General features: G+C 45.1%; 1 protein-coding gene across 4 annotated transcripts in view; it reads left to right on the forward strand.

Annotated features, from left to right (window-relative positions):
- kansl1l (KAT8 regulatory NSL complex subunit 1-like) overlaps positions 1–18,916 on the forward strand; it is a 91,810-nt gene that overhangs the window by 50,976 nt on the left and 21,918 nt on the right. For all 4 annotated transcript variants that reach the window (XM_078228818.1, XM_078228820.1, XM_078228822.1 and 1 more), the window contains 3 exons: positions 9,891–10,063; positions 11,647–11,771; positions 18,391–18,445. In XM_078228818.1, the coding sequence (XP_078084944.1) occupies positions 9,891–10,063; positions 11,647–11,771; positions 18,391–18,445 (353 nt within the window). The remainder of the gene's footprint in view (positions 1–9,890; positions 10,064–11,646; positions 11,772–18,390; positions 18,446–18,916) is intronic.

Genomic DNA, 18,916 nt, shown 5'->3' on the forward strand with positions numbered 1-18,916 from the left:
TAGCCTAGCTTCATAGTCTATCCTTCCTTTCTTTATCACTTTCTTAGTCTCTCTTTGTTGTTTCTATTTTCAGCTCCAATTATTGTACTTTATTTCCCTAACTCTCTGCATTAAACAATATGTCCTGCTTTTTTTGATTTAACCCCCCCCCCCCCCCTCCCCCAATCTGTTCAGACCCGCTTTCTAACTGAAAGAGCCGCGACAGTTTAAGGAGCAGGAACACAGAGCAGCGACAGTTTAAAGAGCGGGAACACAGCAGCGACAGTTTAAAGAGCGGGAACACAGAGCAACGACAGTTTAAAGAGCGGGAACACAGAGCAGTGACAGTTTAAAGAGCGGAACACAGAGCGGCGACAGTTTAAGGAGCGGGATCGCAGACCGGCGACAGTTTAAGGAGCGGGATTGCAGACCGGCGACAGTTTAAGGAGCAGGAACACAGAGCAGTGAGAGTTTAAGGAGCGGGAACACAGAGCAGCGACAGTTTAAGGAGCGGGAACACAGAGCAGCGACAGTTTAAAGAGCGGGAACACAGAGCAGTGAGAGTTTAAGAAGCGGGAACACAGAACAGCGACAGTTTAAGGAGCGGGAACACAGAGCAGTGAGAGTTTAAGGAGCGGGAACACAGAGCAGCGACAGTTTAAGGAGCGGGAACACAGAGCAGTGACAGTTTAAGGAGCGGGAACGCAGAGCGGTGACAGTTTAAAGAGCAGGAACACAGAGCAGCGACAGTTTAAAGAGCGGGAACACAGAGCAGTGACAGTTTAAGGAGCGGGAACACAGAGCAGTGACAGTTTAAGGAGCAGGAACACAGAGCAGTGACAGTTTAAGGAGCAGGAACACAGAGCGGTGACAGTTTAAAGAGCGGGAACACAGAGCACTGACAGTTTAAGGAGCAGGAACACAGAGCCGTGACAGTTTAAAGAGCGGGAACACAGAGCACTGACAGTTTAAGGAGCAGGAACACAGAGCGGTGACAGTTTAAGGAGCAGGAACACAGAGCAGCGACAGTTTAAAGAGCGGGAACACAGAGCACTGACAGTTTAAGGAGCAGGAACACAGAGCGGTGACAGTTTAAAGAGCGGGAACACAGAGCAGTGACAGTTTAAGGAGCAGGAACACAGAGCAGTGACAGTTTAAAGAGCGGGAACACAGAGCACTGACAGTTTAAGGAGCAGGAACACAGAGCGGTGACAGTTTAAAGAGCGGGAACACAGAGCAGTGACAGTTTAAGGAGCAGGAACACAGAGCAGTGACAGTTTAAAGAGCGGGAACGCAGAGCGGTGACAGTTTAAAAAGCAGGAACACAGCAGCGACTGTCTAAAGCGCAGGAACACAGAGCGGCGACAGTTTAAAGAGCGGAGACACAGAGCAGTGAGAGTTTAAAGAGTGGGAACACAGAGCAGTGACAGTTCAAAGAGCGGGAACACAGAGCAGTGAGAGTTTAAAGAATGGGAACACAGCGGCCACAGTTTAAAGAGCGGGAACACAGAGCAGCGACAGTTTAAGGAGCGGGAACACAGAGCGGTGACAGTTTAAAGAGCGGGAACACAGAGCAGTGACAGTTTAAGGAGCAGGAACACAGAGCAGTGACAGTTTAAAGAGCGGGAACACAGAGCAGTGACAGTTTAAAGAGCGGGAACGCAGAGCGGTGACAGTTTAAAAAGCAGGAACACAGCAGCGACAGTCTAAAGCGCAGGAACACAGAGCAGTGACAGTTCAAAGAGCGGGAACACAGAGCAGTGAGAGTTTAAAGAATGGGAACACAGCGGCCACAGTTTAAAGAGCGGGAACACAGAGCGGTGACAGTTTAAAGAGCGGGAACACAGAGCAGTGAGAGTTTAAGGAGCGGGAACACAGAGCACTGACAGTTTAAGGAGCAGGAACACAGAGCGGTGACAGTTTAAAGAGCGGGAACACAGAGCAGTGACAGTTTAAAGAGCGGGAACACAGAGCGGTGACAGTTTAAAGAGCGGGAACACAGAGCAGTGAGAGTTTAAGGAGCGGGAACACAGAGCACTGACAGTTTAAGGAGCAGGAACACAGAGCGGTGACAGTTTAAAGAGCGGGAACACAGAGCAGTGACAGTTTAAAGAGCGGGAACACAGAGCACTGACAGTTTAAGGAGCAGGAACACAGAGCAGTGACAGTTTAAAGAGCGGGAACGCAGAGCGGTGACAGTTTAAAGAGCGGGAACGCAGAGCCGTGACAGTTTAAGGAGCAGGAACACAGAGCAGTGACAGTTTAAGGAGCAGGAACACAGAGCGGTGACAGTTTAAAGAGCGGGAACACAGAGCACTGACAGTTTAAGGAGCAGGAACACAGAGCCGTGACAGTTTAAAGAGCGGGAACACAGAGCACTGACAGTTTAAGGAGCAGGAACACAGAGCGGTGACAGTTTAAGGAGCAGGAACACAGAGCAGTGACAGTTTAAAGAGCGGGAACACAGAGCACTGACAGTTTAAGGAGCAGGAACACAGAGCGGTGACAGTTTAAGGAGCAGGAACACAGAGCGGTGACAGTTTAAAGAGCGGGAACACAGAGCACTGACAGTTTAAGGAGCAGGAACACAGAGCGGTGACAGTTTAAAGAGCGGGAACACAGAGCACTGACAGTTTAAGGAGCAGGAACACAGAGCCGTGACAGTTTAAAGAGCGGGAACACAGAGCACTGACAGTTCAAAGAGCGGGAACACAGAGCAGTGAGAGTTTAAAGAATGGGAACACAGCGGCCACAGTTTAAAGAGCGGGAACACAGAGCAGCGACAGTTTAAGGAGCGGGAACACAGAGCGGTGACAGTTTAAAGAGCGGGAACACAGAGCAGTGACAGTTTAAGGAGCAGGAACACAGAGCAGTGACAGTTTAAAGAGCGGGAACACAGAGCAGTGACAGTTTAAAGAGCGGGAACGCAGAGCGGTGACAGTTTAAAAAGCAGGAACACAGCAGCGACAGTCTAAAGCGCAGGAACACAGAGCGGCGACAGTTTAAAGAGCGGGGACACAGAGCAGTGAGAGTTTAAAGAGCAGGAACACAGAGCAGTGACAGTTTAAAGAGCGGGAACACAGAGCAGTGACTGTTTAAGGAGCAGGAACACAGAGCAGTGACAGTTTAAAGAGCGGGAACGCAGAGCGGTGACAGTTTAAAAAGCAGGAACACAGCAGCGACAGTCTAAAGCGCAGGAACACAGAGCGGCGACAGTTTAAAGAGCGGGGACACAGAGCAGTGAGAGTTTAAAGAGTGGGAACACAGAGCAGTGACAGTTCAAAGAGCGGGGACACAGAGCAGTGAGAGTTTAAAGAGTGGGAACACAGAGCAGTGACAGTTCAAAGAGCGGGAACACAGAGCAGCGACAGTTTAAGGAGCGGGAACACAGAGCGGTGACAGTTTAAGGAGCGGGAACACAGAGCAGTGACAGTTTAAAGAGCGGGAACACAGAGCAGTGAGAGTTTAAGGAGCGGGAACACAGAGCAGTGACAGTTTAAAGAGCGGGAACACAGAGCAGCGACAGTTTAAAGAGCGGGAACGCAGAGCAGCGACAGTTTAAAAAGCAGGAACACAGAGCAGTGACAGTTTAAGGAGCGGGAACACAGAGCAGTGACAGTTTAAAGAGCGGGAACACAGAGCAGCGACAGTTTAAAGAGCGGGAACACAGCGGCCACTGTTTAAAAAGCGGGAACACAGAGCAGCGACAGTTTAAAAAGCAGGAACACAGAGCAGCGACAGTTTAAGGAGCAGGAACACAGAGCGGTGACAGTTTAAGGAGCAGGAACACAGAGCAGTGACAGTTTAAAGAGCGGGAACACAGAGCACTGACAGTTTAAGGAGCAGGAACCCAGAGCGGTGACAGTTTAAAGAGCGGGAACACAGAGCGGTGACAGTTTAAGGAGCAGGAACACAGAGCAGCGACAGTCTAAAGCGCAGGAACACAGAGCGGCGACAGTTTAAAGAGCGGGGACACAGAGCAGTGAGAGTTTAAAGAGTGGGAACACAGAGCAGTGACAGTTCAAAGAGCGGGAACACAGAGCAGTGAGAGTTTAAAGAATGGGAACGCAGCGGCCACAGTTTAAAGAGCGGGAACACAGAGCAGCGACAGTTTAAGGAGCGGGAACACAGAGCGGTGACAGTTTAAGGAGCGGGAACACAGAGCAGTGACAGTTTAAAGAGCGGGAACACAGAGCAGTGAGAGTTTAAGGAGCGGGAACACAGAGCGGTGACAGTTTAAAGAGCGGGAACACAGAGCAGTGACAGTTTAAAGAGCGGGAACACAGAGCAGTGAGAGTTTAAGGAGCGGGAACACAGAGCGGTGACAGTTTAAAGAGCGGGAACACAGAGCAGTGACAGTTTAAAGAGCGGGAACACAGAGCAGTGACAGTTTAAAGAGCGGGAACACAGCAGTGACAGTTTAAAGAGCGGGAACGCAGAGCAGCGACAGTTTAAAGAGCGGGAACACAGAGCACTGACAGTTTAAGGAGCAGGAACACAGAGCGGTGACAGTTTAAAGAGCGGGAACGCAGAGCGGCGACAGTTTAAAAAGCGGGAACACAGAGCAGCGACAGTTTAAAAAGCAGGAACACAGAGCAGTGACAGTTTAAGGAGCGGGAACACAGAGCAGTGACAGTTTAAAGAGCGGGAACACAGAGCAGCGACAGTTTAAAGAGCGGGAACGCAGAGCAGCGACAGTTTAAAAAGCAGGAACACAGAGCAGTGACAGTTTAAGGAGCGGGAACACAGAGCAGTGACAGTTTAAAGAGCGGGAACACAGAGCAGCGACAGTTTAAAGAGCGGGAACACAGCGGCCACTGTTTAAAAAGCGGGAACACAGAGCAGCGACAGTTTAAAAAGCAGGAACACAGAGCAGCGACAGTTTAAAGAGCGGGAACGCAGAGCAGCGACAGTTTAAAGAGCGGGAACACAGAGCAGCGACAGTTGGAGTTTGGGTGGAAAGGATTGCAGTTAGGACTGTTCAATGCTCCTCTTGCAGGATGTGGGAGGTAAGGGTCACCATTAGTGACCCTGCTGACTTCACCTGTGGGAGGTGCACCCAGTTCCAGCTCCTCACAGACCGCCTTGGGGAATTGGAGCTGGAACTGGATGAACTTCGGATCATTCGGGAGGCAGAGGGGGTGATAGATAGCAGTTATCGGGAAGTGATAACACCTAAAAACGAAGCTAGCTGGGTGACAGTCAGGAGAGAGGAGGGGAAGAAGCAGTCAGTGCAGGGATCCCCTGTGGTTGTTCCCCTCCAAAATAAGTATACCGTTTTGGATACTGGGGGGGATGACCTTCCAGGGGTATGCCACGGTGAACAGGTCTCTGGCATGGAGTCGGGCTCTGTGGCTCAGAAGGGAAAGGGGGAGAATAGGAGAGCAATAGTAGTTGGGGACTCGATAGTTAGAGGCACAGACAGGCGGTTCTGTGGGCGTGAACAAGACTCCAGGATGGTAGTCTGCCTCCCTGGTGCCAGGGTCCTGGATGTCTCTGAGCGGGTAGAAAGCATCCTTAAAAGGGAGGGTAATCAGACAGACGTCATTGTCCACATTGGTACAAATGACGTAGGCAGAAAGAGCAGGGAGGTCCTGCAAGAGTAACTTAGGGAGTTAGGTAGAAGGCTAAAAAACAGGACCTCTAGGGTAGCAATCGCTGGATTGCTCCCCGTGCCACGTGCTAGTGAGGCTCGGAACAGGGAGATTGTGCAGCTGAACACGTGGCTAAAGAACTGGTGCAGGAGGGAGAGTCTCAGATTTGTGGATCACTGGGAAGTCTTCCAGGGAGGATGGGACTTGTACAAGAAGGACAGGTTACACCTGAACTGGAGGGGCACCAATATCCTGGCTGGGAGGTTTGCGAGTGTGGTTCGGGTGGGTTTAAACTAATGTGGCAGGGGGGTGGGGATCAGAACAATAGGTCAGCAAGCGTAGAGACTGGGGACGAGCATGGGGCCAGGACAGGGCTACCTAAGAGGAAGAGCAATCTGGGGGAGGATGAACTCAGTGGGCCGGGAGGTCTGGAGTGCATCTGCTTCAATGCAAGGAGCGTGACGGGCAAGACAGATGAACTTAGAGCCTTAATGCATGCGCGAAACTTGGATGTGGTTGCAATGACAGAGACTTGGTTAAAAGAAGGACAGGTCTGACAGCTGAAGTGTTTTAGGCGAGACAGAGGAGGGGCTAGAAGAGGTGGGGGAGCGGCAATACTGGTTAAGGAGCATACTACAGCGGTACAGAGGGTGGACAATTTTGAAGGATCATGTAACGAGACACTGTGGGTAGAGCTCAGAAACAGGAAGAGCGCAGTCACTATGCTGGGGGTATACTACAGGCCTCCCAACAGCCCACGGGAAGTTGAGGAACGGATATGTAAGGAGATTCTGGACAGGTGTAAAAAAAATAGGGTTGTTGTAGTGGGAGACTTTAATTTCCCTCATATAGACTGGAAATCCCTGAGGGCTGGGGGTCCGGACAGGGAGGAATTTGCAAAATGTGTCCAGGAAGGTTCTTTGGAACAATATGTTGATAGACCAACTAGAGAGGGGACTATACTGGACCTAGTACTGGGGAATGAGCCCGGTCAGGTCATCAAAGTTTCAGTGGGAGAACACGTGGCGAACAGTGACCACAATTCTGTAAACTTTCGGATAGTCATGAAAAAGGATGAGTGTTGTCCAATGGGTAAGGTGCTGAATTGGGGGAAGGCTAACTACAGCTGGATTAGGCAGGATTTGGTGGCTGTTGATTGGAAGAGGCTGTTCGAGAGTAAATCCACATCTGGCATGTGGGAGTCTTTTAAGGAGCAGTTGATAGGAGTGCAGGACAGGGCATGTGCCTGTAAAAAGGAAGGACAGGGAAGGTAGGATTCGGGTGCTGTGGATAATCGGGGAAATTGTGGGTCTAATCAAAAAGAAAAAAGAGGCATATATAAGGTCCAGGCAGCTAAAAACAGATGAAGCACTGGAGGAATACAGAGAAAGTAGAAAATAACTCAAACAGGGAGTTAGAAGGGCAAAAAGGGGTCACGAAATGTCCTTGGCAGACAGGATTAAGGAGAATCCCAAGGCATTTTATATATACGTTAGGAACAAGAGGGTTGTCAGAGAAAGAGTCGGACCTCAAGAACAAAGGAGGGGAATTATGCTTAGAACCTGAGGAAGTAGGTGAGATCCTAAATGAATACTTTGCATCAGTATTCACAAAGGAGAGGGACACGTTGATTGGTAGTGTCTCAGAGGGATGTGTAGACCCGTTAGAACAAATCGCAATTACAAGGGAGGAAATGTTACGTGTTTAGGAAGCATTAAGGTAGACAAATACCCAGGGCCAGGTGGCATCTGTCCTAGATTACTGAGAGAGACAAGAGATGAAATTGCTGGGCCTCTAACAGAAATCTTTGTTTCTTCATTGGACACAGGTGAGGTCCCATAGAATTGGAGGATAGCAAGTGTGGTCCCATTATTTAAGAAGGGTAGCAAGGATAACCTGGGTAATTATAGGCCAGTGAGTGTGACGTCCGTGGTAGGGAGAAAATTCTTAGAGACAGGATCTATACACATTTAGAACTGAATAGTCTCATTAGCGATAGCATGGTTTTGTACGAGGGAGGTCATGCCTCACAAATTTGGTTGAGTTTTTTGAGGAGGTGACAAAAATGATCGGTGAGGGAAGGGCCGTGGATTTTAGTAAAGCATTTGACAAGGTCCCTCATGGCAGGCTGGTGCAAAAGGTTAAATCTCACGGGATCAAAGATGAACTAGCTAGATGGGTACAGAACTGGCTTGGCCATAGAAGACAGAGGGTAGCAGTGGAAGGGTCTTTTTCTGATTGGCGGTCTGTGACTAGTGGTGTTCCGCAGGGCTCTGTACTGGGACCTCTGCTGTTTGTGATATATATAAATGATTTGGAAGAAGATGTAGCTGGTCTGGTTGGTAAGTTTGCGGACGACACAAAGGTTGCTGGAGTTGCGGATAGTGATGAACATTGTCAGAGAATACAGCAGGATATAGACAGGCTGGAAAATTGGGCGGAGAAATGGCAGATGGAATTGAATCCAGATAAATGCAAAGTGATGCATTTTGGTAGATCTAATGCAGGGAGGAGCTATACAATAAATGGCAGAACCATCAGGAGTATAGACACACAGAGGGATCTGGGTGTGCAAGTCCACAGATCCTTAAAGGTGGCAGCACAGGTGGAAAAGGTGGTGAAGAAGGCATATGGCATGCTTGCCTTTATTGGATGGGGCATAGAGTATAAAAGTTGGCATATGATGTTGCAGTTATATAGAATGTTGGTTAGGCCACAACTGGAATACTGCGTCCAGTTCTGGTCGCCACACTACCAGAAGGACGTTGAGGCTTTGGAGAGAGTGCAGAAAAGTTTTACCAGAATGTTGCCTGGTATGGAGGGTATTAGCTATGAGGTGAGATTGAGTAAACTAGGGTTGTTCTCCCTGGAAAGACGGAGGTTGAGGGGCGACCTAATAGAAGTTTATAAAATTATGAAGGGCATAGATAGGGTGAACAGTTGGAAGCTTTTTCCCAGGTCAGAAATGACAAACACAAAGGGTCACAAGTTCAAGGTAAGGGGGGCAAGGTTCAATACAGATATGCGGGGGACGTATTTTACACAGAGGGTGGTGGGGGCCTGGAATGCACTACCAAGCAAGGTGGTTGCGGCAGACACGCTAGGATCATTTAAGACTTATCTTGATAGCCACATGAACAGACTGGGAATAGAGGGATACAAACGGATGGTCTAGTTAGGAACACATGATCGGTGCAGGCTTGGAGGGCCAAAGGGCCTGTTTCTGTGCTGTATTCTTCGTTCTTTGATATGCCTGGCTCATACAAACATGAAATAGGAGCAGAAATAGGCCACCTGGGCTGCTGAGCCTGTTCTGCCACTCAATAGGATCAAGGCTGATCTGTTTGTGTTTTGAATTATGCATTCCCATCTACCCACAATCGTTTTTTATTAGGCAAAGAAATCAACCTGCCTCCACCCTAAAAACACATTCATTGATCCCCACCTCCACTGCCTTCTGAGGCAGAGCTCCAGGCCGCATAGCCCTCACCAAGAAAAAAAAATCATTTCTGTCCTAAAAGGGCAATCCCTAAATTTAAAACAGTGCCCCCCTAGTTCTGGACTCATCCACAAGAGGAAACATCCTTTCCATGTTCAACTTATTAAGAACATTCAAGATCTTGTATACTTCAATCAAGTCACCCATCATTCTTCTAAACTCCAGCAGAACCAAGCCCAGACTGTCCAACATTTCCTCATAAGACAACTTGTTCATTCCGGGTATCAATCCAATAAACTTCCTCTGGACTGCCTCCAATGCATTTACATTTGCAATTGAATACAAAAGAGTGTTGTGCTTCAGTTATACAGGGCGTTGGTGATACCACATCTCAAATACTGTGTGCAGTTTTGGTCTCAACAGATCAAATCTTTCCTTAAATGAGAGGGGATTCACTTGAGGTAGGAGCAGCGCTCCAAAAGCTCGTGATTCCAAATAAACCTGTTGGACTTTAACCTTGTGTTGTGAGACTTCTTACTGTCTCCACTCACTGACCTCAATCTCCCGACTGCCTCTCTTGCGCTGTTTTCAATCTCCCGACTGTCTCTCCACTCCCTGTTTTCAGTCTTCTAATTGCCTCTCCTCGCGCTATTTTCAATTTCCATTGTGATAAAAAGTAGATTTGAAAACTGTTTGCTGATTTTTCAATAGCTTTTTTTCATTTTTAAAATATTGGGAACTTCACAAAATTAGTCACAGCTATAAATTATTGAATAAGTGTTTGAAAAATGTGCTGACACCAATTTCTTAAATAGCATTGTAAAATCCTGTTGTCCTTACGACCTTTACTGATTTCTGCACATTTGTTTGTATTTCAGTTTTAAATAAACGATACTGTGCTCTTCTGAACTCCAGTGAATTTCCTCCTGGTTCTTTGGTGAAAACAGCACAGACTCCAGTTTCTATTCAACAAACTCCATGTTCCAGCCCAACAGACACCTGGGCACCCAGATCAACAACACCCCAAAGACCACTTGCACACACAAAGGATGTAAGATATAGTGGACAGACTATAATTTATTGGACTGTGCTAAACCTATCACTGATATTCAGTCATTAGAGATTTCTGTACTGGATTAATTCCTCCCAAGAAGGGGTAAGAGGCAGAAGATAACCAATGAACAACTTCTTCTGAATGTCATAGATAAGTTAGTTCATCTGTTTTTTCAAATTAACCATAACATAAGAATGTTTCCTCGAGTGAAGTGGCCATTTTCTCCAGTAGATTTCACAATAGTACTGATTTATTCTTCACCTGTGACAGTGGCAGGATACTGATTGAAACAGAAAATTTACACTACAGAAGGAGGCCATTTAGCCCATTATGTCTCTGCCATCTTGCTTGTTTAAGATACAGGAACATTACTGAGCTGACATGATTGCTTGATAGGTGGGAATGGTTTGGGATTAAGGATACCCCAGGTTGCATGCTGACTGACTCATGTAAGGGCGGCATGGTGGCACTGCTGCCTCAGTGCCAGAAACCTGGGTTCGATTCTGATCTTGGGTAACTTCTGTGTGGAGTTTGCATGTTCTCCCCGTGCCTGCGAGGGTTTCCTCCCAGTGCTTCAGTTTCCTCCCACAGTCCAAAAATGTGCAGATTAGGTGAATTGGCAATTCTAAAATTGCCCTTAGTGTCTAAAGGTGTGTAAGTTAGGTGGATTAGCTACGGCAAATGCGGGGGGAGTTACAGGGATAGGGCAAGGAGAGTTGGTGCAGACTCAATGGGCTGAATGACCTCCTGTAACAAAGGGGTTTCTGTGTTCTATTCTATGTGCTCATCTGCCCTGTTTACCAAAATGAACTACATAATTCAATAAGGATGTGTTTTGGCTAACATTAATTAAGAACCTCATTTTTTTTGTCCTTGTGACTCTAGCATACCAAGGATGAGTGTGAATCTGCTATCACAGGATGATTGACTGGGTTTCTAATGAAACTTCTTTAAAAGCACACTTATGAAATTTGAGTGTTGCATTTTGATTATGATAAAACTTTTAGTTCTTGCAGCCCAATGATTTGGCTGATTCAAGGCTTTGGGGGAGGTATGCCTCGCAGACCATTCGGGTCCAGATTTGATCCCTGCTTTGTACCAGACCTCAGTTGGGACAGTGGAGAGGATGCCACAGTTGGCCATAGTATCTCTAGGTTATCTCAACCTAGTATCTCCAGGTTAGGCAAGGGAAAATTAGTTAAGTGTCTCCTGTCTAATCCAGTGACCTTCCCTGAAACCATCCAGTGAGGACTGGGTTTCCCTCACCACCCCATATTGTCAATAGTCTGATGGCACTTAATGTCTCTCCTCAATTATTTTTGTCAGTTCGCTGAAGTACTGAGCGTGTTTATTCATAAAATTGTGATACAACTATTGGAGAAGGAAAACAGAAAATTGACAGGATGTTATAAAGAAGACTTATTGTAATCCTGCTATATCATTAAAACTAGGGATTATTGTCACAACTCTACTGTCAATCTTTTCAGAAAAGTAGTTCTGAAAAGATTGACAGTAGAGTTGTGACAATAACTCTAGAAGACTCAAACCTATATAATGAAAAACTCTTTGTACTATTCTAGATTCCCTTACGGCAAAGGCAGCAAAGTGAATGCTGTTATGATATTGATAACATTGTGATACCCATGTCATTGGTTGCTACCTCCAAGATCGAGAAGCTACAGTACAAGGAAATCATTACACCGAGGTAGACTGTTTCTCTTGATTTTATTTTATAAGATGTAGACCTTGTATTATTATTGCTAGCAGAAGGCCAGCATTGAGGAACCACAGATACCTCAGCCATCCAAAAAAAAAACAAAAAAACAAAAAAAAAAAAACCCCCAATAAAAATCATAAAGTAGTTCCAATTTCTTATGTGGCCAGCAGGAGGAATAAAACAAACTGAAGTGGATTATGAGAATGGAAAAATAGAATAATCTTACAGACCCGTTAAACCAAATTTGTAGTAATTGTGTGGAGTTTTCTAGATCAGTATGGTGAGGAACCAACTAGGGAACCAGCTATTTTGGATTTAGTATTGTGCAATGAGAAAGGGCTGATTAATAACCTTGTAGTAAGGATCCCGAGGGAAGAGTGAACTTTGATCTTGGAAATAGAACATAGAAAACTACAGCACAAAACACGCCCTTCGGCCCCACAAGTTGTGCCGAACATATCCCTACCTTTTAGGCCTACCTATAACCCTCCATCCTATTAAGTCCCATGTACTCATCCAGGAGTCTCTTAAAAGACCCTATTGAGTTTGCCTCCACCACCACTGACGGCAGCCGATTCCACTCGCCCACCACCCTCTGTGTGAAAAACTTCCCCCTAACATTTCCCCTGTACCTACCCCCCAGCACCTTAAACCTGTGTCCTCTCGTAGCAGCCATTTCCACCCTGGGAAAAAGCCTCTGAGAGTCCACCCGATCTATGCCTCTCAGCATCTTATATACCTCTATTAGGTCTCCTCTCATTCTACGTCTCTCCAAGGAGAAAAGACCGAGCTCCCTCAGCTTATCCTCATAAGGCATGCCACTCAATCCAGGCGACATCCTTGTAAATCTCCTCTGCACCCTTTCAATCTTTTCCACATCCTTCCTGTAATGAGGCGACCAGAACTGAGCACAGTACTCCAAGTGGGGTCTGACGAGGGTCTTATATAGCTGCATCATTATCCCCGGACTCCTAAACTCAATCCCTCGATTGATAAAGTCCAGTACACCATACGCCTTTTTAACCACCACCTCCACCTGCGGGGCCAATTTCAGACTCCTATGGACCCGGACCCCAAGGTCCTTCTGATCCTCTACCGTACTAAGAGTCTTTCCCTTTATATTGTACTCCTTCATCCCATTTGACCTGCCAAAATGGACCACTACGCATTTATCTGGGTTGAAGTCCATCTGCCACTTCTCCGCCCAGTCTTGCATCCTATCTATGTCCCTCTGTAACTTCTGACATCCCTCCAGACTATCCACAACCCCACCAACCTTTGTGTCGTCGGCAAACCTACCAACCCATCCCTCCACTTCCTCCTCCAGGTCATTTATGAAAATGGCAAACAGCAAGGGTCCCAGAACAGATCCCTGGGGCACACCACTGGTGACCGACCTCCAATTAGAAAAAGACCCATCTATACCCACTCTCTGCCTCCTTTGGGCAAGCCAGTTCTGGATCCACAGGGCAGCAGCCCCTTGGATCCCATGCCCTCTCACTTTTTCGAGAAGCCTTGCATGGGGGACCTTATTGAACGCCTTGCTAAAATCCATATAAACCACATCTACCGCTTTCCCTTCGTCAATGTGTTCAGTCACATTTTCGAAGAACTCCACCAGGCTCGTAAGGCACGATCTGCCTTTGACAAAGCCATGCTGAGTATTCTTGAGCCTACTAAACCTCTCTAAATGCTCATAAATCTTGTCCCTCAGTATCTTCTCCATCAGCTTACCAACCACTGAGGTTAGACTCACCGGTCGGTAATTTCCTGGGCTATCCCTATTCCCCTTCTTGAAAATAGGAACCACGTCCGCAATCCTCCGGCACCTCTCCTGTATCCATCGACGACGTAAAGATCATCGCCAGAGGCTCTGCAATCTCTTCCCTCGCCTCCCACAGTAACCTGGGGTACATCCCATCCGGACCCGGCGACTTATCTACCTTGATGCCATTCAAAGATTCCAGCACAACCTCTTTGTTAAAGTCCACATACTCAATCTTTTCAGTCCACCGCAAGCCCACAGTACATCCACCCATGTCCTTCTCCTCTGTGAAAACCGAGGCAAAATACTCATTAAGCACCTCTGCCATTTCTACTGGTTCCGTACAGATTTTCCCGCCTTCACCTTTTATAGGCCCTATTCCTTCACGTCTCATCCTTTTACTCTTCACATATTTATAGAACGCCTTAGGGTTTTCCGTAATTCTACTCGCCAAGGCCTTCTCGTGACCCCTTCTGGCTCTCCTAATTTCCTTCTTTAGTCCCTTCCTACAAGCCGTATACGCATCTAGATCCCTATCTTCGAAATGATTTAGTTAAGTCCGAAACTGGAGTCTTAAATCTAAATCAAATCAAACTACGTAGGTATGAGGACTAAGTTGGCCAAGATAGATTGGGAAACTACATTAAAAGACATTGTGGTGGAGAAGTAATGCTTTGCATTCAATTAATTAATATTTGATTTGTAATAAATATATCTTTTAAGGAACTCACAGAAAAATGGAACAACCATGGCTAGTGAGGCATTAGAGATAGTATTAGTCAAAGGAAGAGGCTTATAATGTTGCTAAAAAGAATAGCAAGTATGGAGATTAGGAGGATTTTAAAATTCAGCAAAAGAGGATCATGTCTTTGGTAAGGAAAGGGAATGAGATTGGACCAACAAATGATATAAAAACAGATTGAAAATATTTCTCTTGGTATAGAAATAGGAAGGGATGAGTGAAAGAAAGCATGGGCCCTTTAGAGATCGAGACTGATGAAATTATAATTGGGAATAAAGAAATGGCGGACACATTAAACAGCAATTTTGCCTGTCTTCACAGCAGAAGCCACTAAAAACAGTCTGGAAATAATGGGTGATCAAGAGTCTGGCAAGAAATAAACTTGAAGAAGTCAGTATAGATAAAGATATAGAACTGGAAAATTAATGGGACTAAGTGACAACAAATCCCCTGGACCTAATATCCCACATCCTAAGATTTTCAAAGAGTTGGCTGCAGAATTATTGGATGCATTGGTTTTGATCTTGCAGAATTCTGGAATAGTTCTCAAGGATTGGAAATCAGCAAACAACCCCACTGTTTAAGAAAGAAGGGAGAACAAAAATGGGGAAATATTTCCAGAATGTTTTAGCCTTCAAGGCAGACACATGTTATTTTTTAAGAGCTATGGGTGTTTGGTTGTGGGGTATATTCAAGTCAGCTGGCAATACATTTTTGGGTACTAAGGAAATTAAGTGAAGTAGGGATAGTGTGGGAATGGGGAGTTGAGATAAAAGATCAGCCATGATCTTGTTGCAAGCAGAGCAGGATTATAGGGCCAAATAGCCCACTCCTGCTCCTATTTCTTTTGTTTTCAACTCTTTATTTCATCAAAAAATTTCATTAAGTTTGTTGGACAAATCTGTCGTGGCTGCTGTTATCAGCAGATGTTTTGCCTCAGATTATTGTCTCAAAGCTTATTCAAAACCAGCCTGGGACTGTAATTTATCCCTCTGCGTTTCTTGAACAGGCGTGTAACATTTGTAATTCTTCAGTCATCAAAAAAACATTATAAGATTGTTACCAGCGCCTCTGCTATCTCCACCCATACTTCCCTCATTAATCTAGAATGCAAGACAGCCTGACAGGGTGACTTTGCTATTTTGAACCCTGTCAATTTTTTAAGTATCTCCTTTGTTTTTGTCCTATTCCCCCCTATGTTACTGTGACGTTGATAGCGTCATTGTGTCTTCTGAAAACATGCAAAATGTTCATTTAGTTCCTCAGCAATGCCCTCAGCCTCCAAGATTTCCTTTGTGATCACTAATTGACCCCATCCTTCCTTTCGCCACTGTTATATTTTTAAGCTTTATAAAAGATGTCAGTGTCCCTAACTGTTTCAACAAACGGGCAATCAAGGGTGTTTCTTTTTTTGTGGTTCAGTGCTATTCTTGTGGTGTCTTTGCTCGCTGATAGATCAATTAATTTCACATTGTACTGTCTTGTCAGCACATTCAGTAATGTCCTCTTGCTGTGCTCTGCACTTCCTCATTTCCACAGTGGGTTGATAATGACTAACATCACTAAAACTTGTTATGGTTTGCACATAAATTGGTTGCCATGATAACGATGCATAACAATGATTGTCCTTCAGAAGTAAGTCATCGGCTAGAAATGTAAAATACTGTGGATGCTGGAAATATCCAGTCGGCCTGGCAGAATCCATGGAGAGGGAATGAATTAACATTCAGTTTGATCTTTAATTCGCCAGAAGTGCTTTGGGACCTACTGAGGCATTAGATACTGTATAAATAGAAGTTGTTCCTTGCTGTTTTCTGTAAACCAGTGAGTTTTGTAGTCAGCAATGAAAACAAGTTCAGGATTGGCCTTTTTATTAAGAATCATTTTAGCAGTGATTCTGCTGTGATTTTGTTTTTTGAAGTTTTTGGTGTCTCTTTAGTGTTGGTTGATTCCGGAGATGTGAGAACCTTTCTTAACTCGCTAAGAAGGAATGACACAAGTCTTGATCACTGTGAGGCTGATGATCATGATGTTCACAATTGGGTTCTGCCAAAGGTGCTACTTCAGTTCCAACTGAGATAGGAAACCAACCATTTCAGAAACATCTTGGGAGCACTGCACAGGCTCAGTCAGGATGAAGCTGCCCTCCTTCAGAGTTTGTACAATCATACTTAGGTCATGAACCCCCTTTTACTTCTGCAGTCTACATAGAAACTAGGAGTAGGCCATTTGGCCCTTTGAACCTGCTCCGCCACTCATATGATCGTGCTGGTCCTCTATCTAAATGCCACATTCCCACTTTCTCTCCATACCTAATCTATCTTTCTTGAATACATTCAGTGACTTGACCTCCAGAGCCTTCTGTGGTAGAGAATTCCATAGGTTCACTATCCTTGGAGTGAAGGAATTTGTCCTCATTTCAGTCCTCTAGTCTATGATATGGTCTACCCCATATCCTGAGGCTGTCACTGTGACCCCTTGTTCTAGATTCCTCAACCAGGGAAAATATCCTCCCTGCCTCTAGTCTGTTCCGCCCTGTTACAATTTTATACGTTCCAATCAGATCTCTCCTTCTAAACTCCCTGTGAATGCAGGCCCAGTCGAACCAATCTCTCCTCATAAGGCCAACGTATCTTTTGCCTCCCTAATTGCTTGTTGCACCTGCCTCTCCACTTTCATTGTCTGGTGTACAAGGGCACTTCCCAATATATCACCATTTAAATAATACTCTTCTGTTTTTCACTCCAAAGTGTATAACTTCACATTTGGTCATGTTGTACTGCATCTGCCATGTGTTCGCCCACTCACTGAACTTGTCTAAGTCACTTGAAGCCTCCTTGCATCTCCTCACAATTCTGAGTGATGTTGATTAAATGGTGATTACCTCGTGTGGATCTTTCTCATTCTCCATAAATACAAAACAGCTGTGTCCCACCCCTCAATTCACGTTCTCTAAACTGGTACAATGTGAAGCTGCTTTGGTACAAGCAAACTATGGTGCTGATGTTTACATTGTTCTCATTGCTTTGCTCCAAGTCTGAGTGTTGTGCCTCAGATCAGAGGAAGGTGCAGTTTATAACATGGTATTGTATAGAATGGTGTGGATGGAAATAACCTGAAAGGGACATTGTTCCCAAGTGGCCATTTTTCCAAGATAACAACAAGAATTGATTTGCATGTGGATTTTTAAGCTTTCAAAGAATACATCATATACCTGTGTATATGATGATCACAAACCAATCTAATTTGATTAAGAACTAGAAGTATGACGGATTTGCTCTTACTTCTGCACACACTTAAACATTTCCCTTTTTATACCAATGATTAAATGTCCAGATTAACTAAGAAAGAAAGGAAGACCTGCATTTAAATGCCACCTTTCGGGACCTTTGGCAGTTTACAGCCAATGAGGTACTGAGTACAGTGAGGAAGTGTGGCAGCCATTTAGATATTGCTTGAGAATAAATATTGGCTGAGACACCAGAACCTGAGATTAGAGACAGGATCTTGGTTTAATATCTCAACCAAAGGCAACATCTGTGGCAGTGCAGTGGTCCCTCAGTACTGTGCTGGAGTAACAGCCTCGAGCACACATTCTACAATCTGCTGCTAGCAGCAACGGAAATGAGATTCTGTGTCTAATCATTTTGATGGTCACATGTTTAAAGTTCTGTGTTACTTTGACGAGCGAAAGTTATGGGGAATTAATAATATTCAAAGTTATAAGCTGTTATAATTGGATGTAGAGTAGATTGGGAGAAATCTTACACTGACATGTGGGTCTGTATCCAGAGAACACAAACTTCAGATAATTGGTGAAAAAACCAAAGGTGAGATGAGGGGAATATATTTTAAGCAGCGAGTTGTAACGCTCTGGAGTACTGTGCCTGAAAAAGTAGCAGATTCAAATTCAACAATTTTCAACAAGGAAAAATTGAATAAAAATTTGAAAGGGGAATGTTTACAGGGCAATGAGAAAAGGGCAGCAAGTGGGACTAATTGAATAAATAGCGGACACAGGTACATCTGACTAAATGGCAGTTTCATTGTTGTATAGTTCAATAATTTGTTGATTAAATCTGCTTTCCTTATATTAACAGCTGGCGAATTGTGACCATCAAACCATTGAAAGAACGACATTTACAAGGGAAAGTGGTATGTTTGAAGTCTGCTGAAAATGTTGCAATAACAACGTGGGATTGGCTTTTACTGGAGATGCCACATATTAATCATGCAGATGAATGCTGAAGTTGCACTGTCAAATTGGTTAAATCGGTTGCATTTCCATTTTGTACTCTGATGCTCCTGGGTTTTTTTTCCAGCACCCACTTGACATTTTATTGCACTGGTAATAGATAAGTTATGCTCTCAGCATTCATTCATCAACATTGTAAAAACAGCTGATTTACTACCACTACCATCCTAGACTGAATAGTTGTCCATAACCGTTTTTAGAACATTTTGCCTCAATATTAAATACCCCACAACCAGGCTAGGAGCCTTTTAAAAAGGAAAATTACATCCCCAAAATGCAGCAGGTTGTGTGGTGTCTCACTGTGGAGATTCCCGTAAGCAGTCCCATAGGACCAAGGATGGCTCTGATTCAAACTCTTGTCACGTAGGGAA

Source organism: Mustelus asterias, chromosome 14, assembly GCF_964213995.1.
Source record: "Mustelus asterias chromosome 14, sMusAst1.hap1.1, whole genome shotgun sequence".
Classification (NCBI taxonomy): domain Eukaryota; kingdom Metazoa; phylum Chordata; class Chondrichthyes; order Carcharhiniformes; family Triakidae; genus Mustelus; species Mustelus asterias.